The sequence below is a fragment of the Rhinoraja longicauda genome, chromosome 13 (assembly GCF_053455715.1).
Source record: "Rhinoraja longicauda isolate Sanriku21f chromosome 13, sRhiLon1.1, whole genome shotgun sequence".
Taxonomy (NCBI): domain Eukaryota; kingdom Metazoa; phylum Chordata; class Chondrichthyes; order Rajiformes; family Arhynchobatidae; genus Rhinoraja; species Rhinoraja longicauda.
In genome coordinates, this window is record NC_135965.1 from 42614525 (window position 1) to 42626606 (window position 12082).

At 45.5% G+C, this 12082-nt stretch overlaps 1 protein-coding gene across 2 annotated transcripts in view; it reads left to right on the plus strand.

Annotated features, from left to right (window-relative positions):
* schip1 (schwannomin interacting protein 1) overlaps positions 1-12082 on the plus strand; it is a 558202-nt gene that overhangs the window by 107684 nt on the left and 438436 nt on the right. The window contains exon 2 of one of the 2 annotated variants that reach the window (XM_078410855.1): positions 7558-7622. In XM_078410855.1, coding sequence (XP_078266981.1) covers positions 7558-7622 — 65 coding nt within the window. The remainder of the gene's footprint in view (positions 1-7557; positions 7623-12082) is intronic. The other variant, XM_078410856.1, reaches the window with a different exon arrangement.

Sequence of the window (12082 nt, forward strand, 5' to 3'; positions counted from 1 at the left end):
CCCCCATCTCTCCCTCTCTCATCCTACCCCTCTCTCTTTCCCTTTTACACTTTTTCCCTTTCACACTCTCTCTCTCTTACTCTCTTTTTTCTTACTCACTCTCTTCTCTCTCTCTCTCTCCTCTCTCTCTCCTCTCTCTCTCTCTCCTCTCCTCTCTCTCTCTCTCTCTCTCTCTCTCTCTCTCTCTCTCCTCTCTCTCTCTCTCTCTCTCTCTCTCTCTCTCTCTCTCTCTCTCTCTCTCTCTCTCTCTCTCTCTCTCTCTCTCTCTCTCTCTCTCTCTCTCTCTCTCTCTCTCTCTCTCTCTCTCTCTCTCTCTCTCTCTCTCTCTCTCTCTCTCTCTCTCTCTCTCTCTCTCTCTCTCTCTCTCTCCTCTCTCTCTCTCTCTCTCCCTCTCCCCCCCCCTCTCTCTCTCTCTCCCTCCCTTCCCCTCCTTTCCCCATTTCCCTCCACATCCAATATTGTATGTCCACAATGTCAGGGATCTCCTGGGACAAGATGCAGTACTTCTTGTCAATTTCTGGAATTATGCTCTACACGTGTCTCAATTAATTGAGGATCAGTTACTCATCTCGTAGATATTGCATTCCAGTGACACAGCTAGCAGAGCTGCTTTCTCACTGCCTCAGTGATCCCAGCTCTATTCTGCCCTCTGATGCTGTCTGTCAGTGGATTTTGCACAAACTCCTGGTGACACTCTTGGATTTCCATCAGCTGCTCCAATTTCATCCCACATCCCAAAGATGTGTCAGATGATAGATTAATTGACTGCTTTAAATTGTCCCGTTGGTGTAGGTTAGTGGTTAAGTGTAGTGAGAGTTGATGATAATTGGTGGAAATAGGTTACAGGGAAAATTAGTGTGAAAGAGATAGTTCTGTGAGCCAGCAAAACTTGAAGGACCAAAATGGCAGGTTCCAATGTCACAAGGAAATCTAATTTGTTTTAATGGTATAATACTTAGCTGCAGGGCTGAATACTCATGACATTTATCCCATCAACTCCATGTGCACCATGGATGAGATAAATCAGTATGTAATCCCATTGTTAATACATTACTCCATCGAAAACAAGTGCAGGTTATTTCATATTTTTTATTTTGTTCTTAAACACCTAAGCATGTTTGTAATTAGTAAAGAAACTGCTAGATGAACTCAGTTGGTCAGGCAGTATCTGTGGGGAGGAAATAGACAGATGACATTTTGGGTCGGGACCCTTCTTCAGATTGAAGAGGATACCTGACCTCCTGCTTCTTGCGTTTGAGGCAGCAGAAATTATGTTACGACCTCCAGGCGCTATAGCCAGTGCAATGTGCTGTTGTCGAGGGCCGTGAGGTCTACCCCTCCACCAGCTGTTTGCTAGTCTGCTCCACACACGCAGGCTGCTGATGGACGCAACCCCCAACGATGCACGTTGGCGTTGAACCGGCCGATCCCTGTCGGCGCCGGTTCAGGGCGACCCACTCTTTGCGGGGCGTGTCCGAGCCGGGTGGGGCTGTGGTGTTCGGTGCGACAGTGAATTGAGGTAGCGATGTCTGTTCCCAGCTGGTTCTCCATGCTCCTAGTATGTTGAAACCGGAGCCACAGAGGGTCGCTGCATGACGGGAGAAAGGGTGATGAGATGACAGGCATTGAGGTCCCAGTTGCTGTGAATCCTGGGCGAGGTGGTGCAAAGGATGTTTGGCGTCCGATGGGGCCTTGCACACCAGCCTATGAGTGAAGAACTCTCTGCGAAGCTTGGCGGGTGCGATACCTGCGAGCACCGGCAGGAGATCCGTCGGAGTAGGGCGTAGGCAGCCAGTGATGATCCGCATGGTGTCGTTGACGGTGGCGTCTAGCTTGCTGGTATGAGCGCTGCGGCACCATGCTGGGGCGGCGTACTCAGCGGCGCTGTACACGAGTGCAAGAGCACTGGTTCGAAGAGTAGATGTCCTGGCGCCCCATGACGATCCGGCCAAGCAACGCAGGAGGTTGTTCTGTGCCGAGACTTTAGCATGGAGAGCTTCAAAGTGTTGCTTGTAGGTCAGCTGCCGATCTAGTTTCACCCCGAGATATGTAGGAAATGGGTTGTAGGGTAGGGGTGACCCATTGAGGGTGACGGGTAGCTGGCATTGAGCTTATTGTTCAGGTGATAGGCCGTTGTGGTGGTTTTTGCCATACTCAGTTTTAGTCTCCAGGTCTTAAGGTAGCCCGCGACAAGTTCCATATCCGCCGAGAGCACATCCTCAACATTTGACCAACTCTTGTCCGAGTGCAGTACGGCCAAGTCATCTGCATATCCATACTGGCGCGAGGTCGTGCGTGGCAGGTCGCTGATATAGAGATTGAAGAGCATGGGGGCCAGTACCGAGCCTTGGGGGACTCTGTTTCTTAGGCGCCGCAGTCGGCTAGATTGTCCGTCGCTGGTCTTGAGTACAAAACTGCGGTTGGCAAGGATGTTGGCAAGGAACCGCACTAAATGACGGTCAGGGATGGTTCGGAGGAGCTTCAAGATCAAGCCCTGGTGCCACACAGTATCATAAGCGGCGGTGAGGCCCACCAGTGTGATGCCCACCTTGTGACCCTTTTCGAAACTGTCTTCGATGTCATTGGCCAGCTTGACTGTTTGGTGGGTGGTGCAGCGTCCACGCCGAAATCCGGCTTGTTCAGCGGGTAGTTGAGGGTCGACGATTGGATCGAACCGGGCCAGGAGAAGCCGTTCGAGGAGCTTGTACGGGACACAGAGGAGTGAGATGGGCCGATAGTTCCTTGGGTCGTCCGCAGGCTTGTTTGGTTTTGGTAGCGCAATGACGGTGGCTTTCCGCCAGATCTTCAGAATGGACTGACCTGATCATTTGTCCATTTCCCTCCAGACCTGCTGAGTTCCTCTAGCACTTCGCTTTTTAATCAAGCTTCTAGCATTTGCGTTCTCTTGTGTCTCCATGTTTGTAAGTAGTTGGTTTCTTTTTAATTTTTAATAATTAGTAGTTAAATCATGGAAATCTTTGTGGTTTTAACAGAAAACGTTTATGAGGAGTTTGAGACCTTTGGTTGCTGTGAGCTGTTGAAAGGCCAAGAGACTATTTGAGGTGAGGCCTCTGGCCTACTGCCCAAGCCCTGGGGCTCACAGCTTTCACTGTTCCATGTAAGATAGACAGAAAATTGCTGGAGTAACTCAGCGGGACAGGCAGCATCTCTGGAGAGAAGGAATGAGTGACGTTTAGTGTTGAGACCCTTCTTCAGACTCCTATACATTTCACTGATCCATGGTTGAGTTGTGGCAGGCAGGCCTCTGGTGCAATAATGGGCCATTCTTAGTCACATGTGTGACCAAAAATGTGAAAAATTGTGTCATACATCTCTTCTAATTCTGAAAGCATTACTGGTATATTGTTTTGTACTGTAATATATGACTTATAAATGTCGAAGTTGATCAAGTGAAATTTTTATGTGTTATGCTGCCAATGTTTGCTTAAGGTCAGAGGTCAAATATGACTGGTTATGTGTGTGACCTGACATGGCCGGAAGCACTAAGGGCCGCGCTCAGTAAGGGATAAGCTGCCAAGCGGGCCCTGCTGTTGCCCGAGTACCAGAGACCGGGAGGATGGAGCCGGCGATGACGACGGACACAATGGGCGAGGAGCAGGGCCGGTAGGAGAGGGAACTACCGCGCCTTCCAGGCCAGTGGTGGGAGGCGTCCCCGGGGCACAAAGACGGACGGGCAAGTTGAGGGACGTCGGTTTGCAGGTCGATCCACACGTCCATGGATGGCGACGGCTGGAGGCCCGTGGCAGCCTGGTACGCATCCGGACCGGGAAATGCTCAGAAGAACTAGAGTGTGGACTGGACTCTGAAAATGGCACCAAAACATGGCGACTCTTGCAGGCAGGCTCAGTGGACTATTTCTGTACACTTTTCCAATCGGGATGTGCTTAGGTATGGCAATACTCTACTGGACTGTTTTTTTGCCATGTGACAATATCGCACCATTGAACTAATTTCTCATCTGCTTCTTACGATTAATTAAACCCTTATATCAAGGAATGGATTTTGTATCACTTCAGCATTGTAAACCAGACTAAATAAACATATATATCACCCAATTCTTGTTTAATTTAATCAATTTCTGATTTAATGCCTGTTGTTTATTTGTTTCTAAAAGGTCTGGACTGGTCCAACTACTCTCAGGTCTCAGAAATACTATTTAGAAAATGTATTTACTCTATTTGTTCTGAATGAAAACTGGAGGCAGGGAATCTAAAATAATTTGTGCTTGCAAAATGTGCTGCAACAACGAGTTTTGACGCAGATAGATAAAATCATTACTCGGTGCAAATGCCTCAGTTCAGTTCAGTTTAGTTTATTATCACGTGTACCGAGGTAGTGACAACCTTTTGTTGCGTTCTAACCAGTCAGCGGAAAGACAACGCATAATTACAATTGAACCATGCACAGTGCACAGATGCATGATATGGGAATAACATTTGGTGCAAGATGAAGCTAGTATAGTCGAATCAAAGATGGTCCGAGGGTCACCAATGAGGTAGATGGTAGTTCAGCACTGCTCTCTCGTTGTGATAGGTTGAGTCAGTTGCCTGATAACAGCTGGGAAGAAACTGTCTCTGAATCTGGAGGTTGGCATTTCACACTTCTATACCTTTTGCCCGATGGGAAAGGAGAGAAGAGGGAGTGGCCAGGGTGCTGCTCATCCTTGATTATGCTGCTGGCCTTGCCGAGGCAGCGTGAGGTATAAATGGAATCAATGGAAGGGATGTTGGTTTGTGCTGCATCCACAATTCGTTGCAATTCACTCAGAAGCGGAATTGGTAGTGATGTTTTGCTCAAATGTTATGTAAAAGTTCTTAAACTTAAACACCATTATAAGAGAAGAGGATAATAAAGCTTGCCGAAATTCTTTTCACATACACCTGTCATCTTTGAATAATGCAGAAGAACGAATGATGTTATGCAACTCAAACAGTATCTTAATAACAGATTTTGATTCTACATATCTAATTATCAATAGGTTATAAACTGAACTTCAGATTGCTATCCCTAAAAAGCTCATGCAATTAGCAAAATGGAGCATTATTTGCATGGAATAGTTTCTGCTGTGAGTCTGGCCAATCCACCAGTAACACACTTCTAAACTTTGTTGTCTGAAGTTCTTATTACATCTGACCTTTGTTGCTTTGCTCATTATTTACCATGTTGTCAGCTTCTGCGTAATTGGAAGACTTGGAAAATTGTGCTCCTTGTGCCAATTTTTGGCTCATTTATACATAATAGTCGCCAGCAGGGTTCAAAGATCAACGAGAAGCTCCTGCTTTGTGCATGCACTGTTTCCTGATGTTTCAGCGTAACACAGGATGTGTGTGCAGTGGGGCCCAGCTGAACATAAGGCTGGCATCAGACACTTCAGAATGCATAAACTTTGGCGGAAACAAGTCAATTGTGGATGCTGGGAGTCAAAGAGTAGAAATAGCATTGGTTCTTCTCTGTAATTTAAATATGACAGGTGCATTGACCAGAAATCTTTTCTTGTCATAGCATGGAAACAGGCAGGTCAATGGGACCAAGATGTCCCATCTCAGCTGGTCCCATTTGCCTGCAATTTAGTACATCTGTATACTAAAACTCGTTTGTTTGTTTGTTTGTTCATGAACTACATCCAAAACGGTACACAATAGCACCACAATTTTAGGCCCACCTTACCGTCGTCTCTTTGGTGCTAATGGGAGATGTTTCATTGAAATCGGTGTTATATTTTTAAAGTTATTCACATATTAAAGTTTAAATCCATCTCCTAGGGAGGGAAGGGGAAGGGAGGGGGGGGAGTGGGGTTGAGGGGGATGGAGGGGGGGAGGTGGAGGGAGGAGGGGAAGGGGTGGAGGGTGAGGGGGAGGCGGAGAGGATGCTGCACTAATGCAGGAGAGGTTTGGGCCCAATGGGTCCACTTGGTCTAGTATCCCACTAAACCTTTCCTATCCATGTACTGACTTTTAAATATTGTTATTGTACTCACCTTAACTACTTCCTCTGGCACATTGTTCCATATACCCACAACCCTCTGTGTGAAAATGTTGCCCCGCAGGTTCTTGTTAAATCTTTCCCCTCACACCTTAAACCTAGTAGTTCTGGTCTTTATTTGTCTTCCTTGGGTAAAAGATTCTGTGCAGCCACCCTATCAGTTGCCCTCCTGGTTTTTTATACCTCTCCAAGATCACTCCTCGACCTTCTGCGATCCAAGAAATAAGTCCTAGATGTCCCAACATCTCCCTGTAGCGTAGGTCCTTGAGTCCTGGCAACATCCTTGTAAATCTTCTCTGCATCATTTCCATCCTAATGGCATCCATTAAGATTCAACATAAGCAGTAAAAGTAAAAAATGCTGAAATATACCAATAAGCTTTAATGTGGTCTCCCCAGAATGTCATATTGTATTTTTATTTGTTTAGTTGATTGTCACATGTAACGAGGTGCAGTGAAAAGCTTTTGTTGCGTGCCAACCAGTCAGCGGAAAGACATTACATGATTACAATCGAACCGACAAAATGTATCGGAAAGAACTGCAGATGCTGGATTAAATCGAAGGTAGACACAAAATGCTGGAGTAACTCAGCGGGACAGGCAGCATCTCTGGAGAGAGTGAATGGGTGACGTTTCGGGTTGAGACTTGTCTGAAGAAAGGTCTATAACAATCATGCCATTTACAGTGCATAGACACATGATAAGAGAATAACATTTTGTGAAAGGTTAAGCCTGTAAAGTCCGATCAAAGATATCCAATGAGGTAGATAGTAGTTCAGGACTGCTCTCTACCCATGCTTACTACTTGTATAGTTGCAGCATTTTCAAATATTTCTTTGTTGTGAAATCTCTTTCTGTATGGAATGACTTTAAATAAGCTCAATGTCAAATTTGAATTTGCTCAGCCTGTGACTCACAGAGAAAGATTTTTACACACTACCCTTGATGGAAAATGCTGTGGGGAAAGTGGTATCAACTGGTGTTGCTAATGTCCAGCTTGCCATTCAGCTGCCAGGCCAGTGACAGGCTGAGCTGCCAGGCCAGTGACAGGCTGAGCTGTCAGCCTGCATATATAAGCTGGTAATTGGCTTTTAGCATTGCAGGCTTACCACAGAACATCTGTCGGCGTTAGTGATAATCTCAGACAGGCTGGCAAAGTTACAGTTGTAACTTTGCCATAATTATTCATGTGAGGTTTACGCATATGCAGCGGTGTCAGAATTATGTTTAGGTCTTTGGGGGGGAAGTGCAACAAAACTCACCCATGTGGAATTCTCAGCTGCTGCTAAATCTGCCTTTCAGGATAGCTGGACCAAATTTAGCACCACAGAAATTGGCACAGTTCAGAACTGCTTCTGTGTTCGTGATAAAAAGGACTATTGGCACCCGTGTGCTGGAGGGTGTGATGCCCATCCAACTTGTCAATTGGCCAGTGGTGTTTTGTAGAGATTATACAAAATGGGAGGGGCAGGTGGAATTAGAATTTGCTCACTAAGATCAGCTGAAATTGTGTTTAGTTTTCTGTTGCTGATTGATTTTTGTTTTTGCATTGCAGGAGGAATTGAAGAGACTGGAGAACACTCTGGGTCAAGTCCATGATGCAAAGTACGTTGTTCAAAAGTGAGTCTGTTTGTCACAGAGGCTGTCCCTAATCAGTATGAAGCCAGCAGAGCATGAGGAAAGCAGCAAAAATATTTATTTAAATTCCATTAAAATTGCTGAGGGAAATATGCCTGACAAGTCAGTTGGGAAGAGGTGCAGCTGGTTTGATGATGAGACAGTACAACTGAAGGTAAAGCTAGACTGCAAAATCAGAAGGCGCATGCAATCAGAAGGAAAAAGGAGAATCGCAATGTAGTAAAAATAAAAGGTACAATTGAATCGGGTATGTAATCACATACAAAGGACTGAAGTTAATATTGAAGTAGGAGGTGTCTCATTTAATTTATAAGCGTGGGATGCTTTTGTCAGTTGGAGTCATAGAGTCATACAGCACTGAATCAGGCCCTTCAGCCCAACTCATCCATGCTATCCAAGATGCCCCATCAAAGGTAGTCCCATTTGCCTGTGAGTTTGACCCACATCACTCAAACCTTTCCTCGCCATACATCTGGCCAAGTGATTTTATAGTACCTGCCTCAATGACCTCCTCTTGCAGCTCGTTCCATATTTTCCGTGCAAAAATTGGCTTGGGTTTCTTAAAGATTTCCTTAAATGTTGACCTTGCGTGTTAGATTAACTTTTTTCCTGATCCCCTAGCCTGGGTAAAAGACTCTGTGCTTTCACCCTATCTAGTCCCCTCATGATTTTATACATATCCATAAGATCACCTCTTAGCCTCCCGCCCTCCAAGGAATAAAGTCCTAGCCTGGCCAACCTTTCCCTCTAATGCAGGCCCTCAAGTCCTGGCAACATCTTTGCAAATCTCTGTATTTTTTCTAGCTTAATGACATCCTTCCGATTGCTGGGTGACCAAAACCAAACACAATACTCCAAATGCAGCCCCACCAACATCTTGTATAAGTGTAACACAACGTCCCAATGTCTATAGTCAATAGAAGGCCAATGTACCGAAACCTCCTTGACCACCCTATCCACCTGTGAGGCCACTTTCAGGGAACCATGTACCTGTGCTCCTTGATCCATTTGCTCTGCAACCTTCCACAGGGCTTTACCATTCACTGTGAAGATCTTGCCCTGGTTTGACATTGTAAAATGCACACCTCGCATTTACTTGCATTAAACTCCAGTCGGTGATGGAAACAAAAAACTCTGATGGTAGTGTAACTTAGTTAACAAATCTACTTTTTGGACATCTTTTGTATCAATCGCCTATTGGATAGACCTGTTTCCGGTTAACCTCTGACTTGCTTCATGGAAAGACTGGGGAATTCATTAGATTGAATGCATGCTGAGGAAGGAGATTGCTCAGTTATTGCTCTATTAAGTTATTGCTCTCTCAGTTAGTGCTTGGCCCCATGTAAGTGCTGGAGCTTTATCAACATCAACCATTTCATCTGGCTGAAGGCTGTGATCCAATAATGGGAGGAAACGTATACTGTATTAAAGCTCATGCAAACATACATTGAGAACAAGAGCAGAGAGACAGAGGGGTATAAAATGAGGGTAGAAACAATAGGTAACAAGGTGAAAAGTAAAAGTGGCAGGCAGACAAATCCAGGGCAAACATCAAAAAGGACCACTTTGCAACATAATTATATAAGGGGCAAGAGTGTTATAAAAACAAGCCTGAAGGCTTTGTGTCTCAATGCAAGGAGTATACGTAATAAGGTGGATGAATTAAATGTGGAGATAGTTATTAATGATTATGATATAGTTGGGATTACGGAGACATGGCTCCAGGGTGACCAAGGCTGGGAGCTCAACATCCAGGGATATTCTATATTCAGGATAGACAGAAAGGAAAAGGAGGTGGGGTAGCGTTGCTGGTTAGAGAGGAGATTAACGCAGTGGAAAGGAAGGACATTAGCTCGGAGGATGTGGAATCGATATGGGTAGAGCTGCGAAACACTAAGGGGCAGAAAACGCTAGTGGGAGTTGTGTACAGGCCACCTAACAGCAGTAGTGAGGTTGGGGATGGCATCAAACAGGAAATTAGAAATGCGTGCACTAAAGGTGCAGCAGTTATAATGGGTGACTTCAATCTACATATAGATTGGGTGAACCAAATTGGCAGGGGTGCTGAGGAAGAGGATTTCTTGGAATGTTTGCGAGATGGTTTTCTAAACCAACATGTCGAGAAACCAACAAGAGAGCAGGCCATTCTAGACTGGGTATTGAGTAATGAGGAAGGGTTAGTTAGCAGTCTGGTTGTGCGAGGCCCCTTGGGCAAAAGTGACCATAATATGGTGGAGTTCTTCATTAGGATGGAGAGTGACAAAGTCAATTCAGAAACAAGTGTTCTGAACTTAAAGAAAGGTAACTTTGAGGGTATGAGACGTGAATTGTCCAAGATAGACTGGCAATTTATACTTAAAGGGTTGACGGTGGACATGCAATGGAAGGCATTTAAAGATTGCATGGATGAACTACAACAATTGTTCATCCCAGTTTGGCAAAAGAACAAACCAGGAAAGGTAGTGCATCCGTGGCTAACAAGGGAAATCAAGGATAGTATTAAAACAAAAGATGAAGCATATAAATTAGCCAGAAAAAGTATCATACCAGAGATCTGGGAGAAATTCAGAGTCCAGCAGAGGGCTTAATTAGGAAAGGGAAAATAGATTATGAGAGAAAGCTGGCAGGGAACATAAAAACTGACTGCAAAAGCTTTTATAGATATGTGAAGAGAAAAATATAAGAAAATAACTGCAGATGCTGGTACAAATCGATTTATTCACAAAATGCTGGAGTAACTCAGCAGGTCAGGCAGCATCTCGGGAGAGAAGGAATGGGTGACGTTTCGGGTCGAGACCCCTCTTCAGACTGATGTCGGGGGTGGGACAAAGGAAGGATATAGGTGGAGACAGGAAGATAGAGGGAGATCTGGGAAGGAGGAGGGGAAGGGAGGGACAGAGGAGCTATCTGAAGTTGGAGAAGTCGACGTTCATACCACCGGGCCGCAAACTGCCCAGGCGAAATATGAGGTGCTGCTCCTCCAATTTCCTGGCGGGCCTCAATATGGCACTGGAGGAGGCCCATGACAGAGAGGTCAGACTGGGAATGGGAGGGGGAGTTAAAGTGCTGGGCCACCGGGAGATCAGTTGCGTTAATGCGGACCGAGCGCAGGTGTTCAGCGAAGCGATCGCCGAGCCTGCGCTTGGTTTCGCCGATATAAATAAGTTGACATCTAGAGCAGCGGATGCAATAGATGAGGTTGGAGGAGGTGCAGGTGAACCTCTGTCTCACCTGGTAGAAAAAGACTAGTTAAGACAAATGTAGGTCTCTTGCAGTCGGAAACAGGTGAATTGATCATAGGGAACAAGGAGATGGCAGACCAATTGAACAACTACATTGGTTCTGTCTTCACTAGGGAAGACATAAACAATCTGCCGGAAATAGCAGGGGACCGGGGGTCTAACGAGATGGAGGAACTGAGGGTAATCCAGGTTAGTCGGGAAGTGGTGTTAGGTAAATTAAATGGATTAAAGGCCGATAAATCCCCAGGGCCAGATAGGCTGCATCCCAGAGTGCTTAAGGAAGTAGCCTCAGAAATAGTGGATGCATTAGTGATAATTTTTCAAAACTCTTTAGATTCTGGAGTAGTTCCTGAGGATTGGAGGGTAGCTAATATAACCCCACTTTTTAAAAAGGGAGGGAGAGAGAAAACGGGGAATTATAGACCAGTTAGCCTAACATCGGTAGTGGGGAAAATGCTAGAGTCAGTTATTAAAGATGTGATAGCATCACATTTGGAAAGTGGTGAAATCATCGGACAAAGTCAGCATGGATTTATGAAAGGCAAATCATGCCTGACGAATCTTATAGAATTTTTCGAGGATGTAACTAGTAGAGTGGATAAGGGAGAACCAGTCGATGTGTTATATCTGGACTTTCAGAAGGCCTTCGACAAGGTCCCACATAGGAGATTTGGACGAGGGAATTGAATGCAACATCTCTAAGTTTGCGGATGACACGAGCTGGGTGGCAATGTTAGCTGCGAGGAGGATGCTAGGAGGCTGCAGAGTGACTTGGATAGATTAGGAGAGTGGGCAAATGCATGGCAGATGCAATATAATGTGGATAAATGTGAGATTATCCACTTTGGCGGCAAGAATAGGAAAGCAGAGTATTACCTGAATGGTGGCCAATTAGGAAAAGGGGAGATGCAACGTGACCTGGGTGTCATGGTGCACCAGTCATTGAAAGCAAGCATGCAGGTGCAGCAGGCAGTGAAGAAAGCGAATGATATGTTAGCATTCATAGCAAGAGGATTTGAGTATAGGAGCAGGGAGGTTCTGCTGCAGTTGTACAGGGCCTTGGTGAGACCGCACCTGAAGTATTGTGTACAGTTTTGGTCTCCTAATCTGAGGAAAGACATTCTAGCCTTAGAGGGAGTACAGAGAAGGTTCACCAGATTGATCCCTGGGATGGCAGGACTTTCATATGAAGAAAGACTG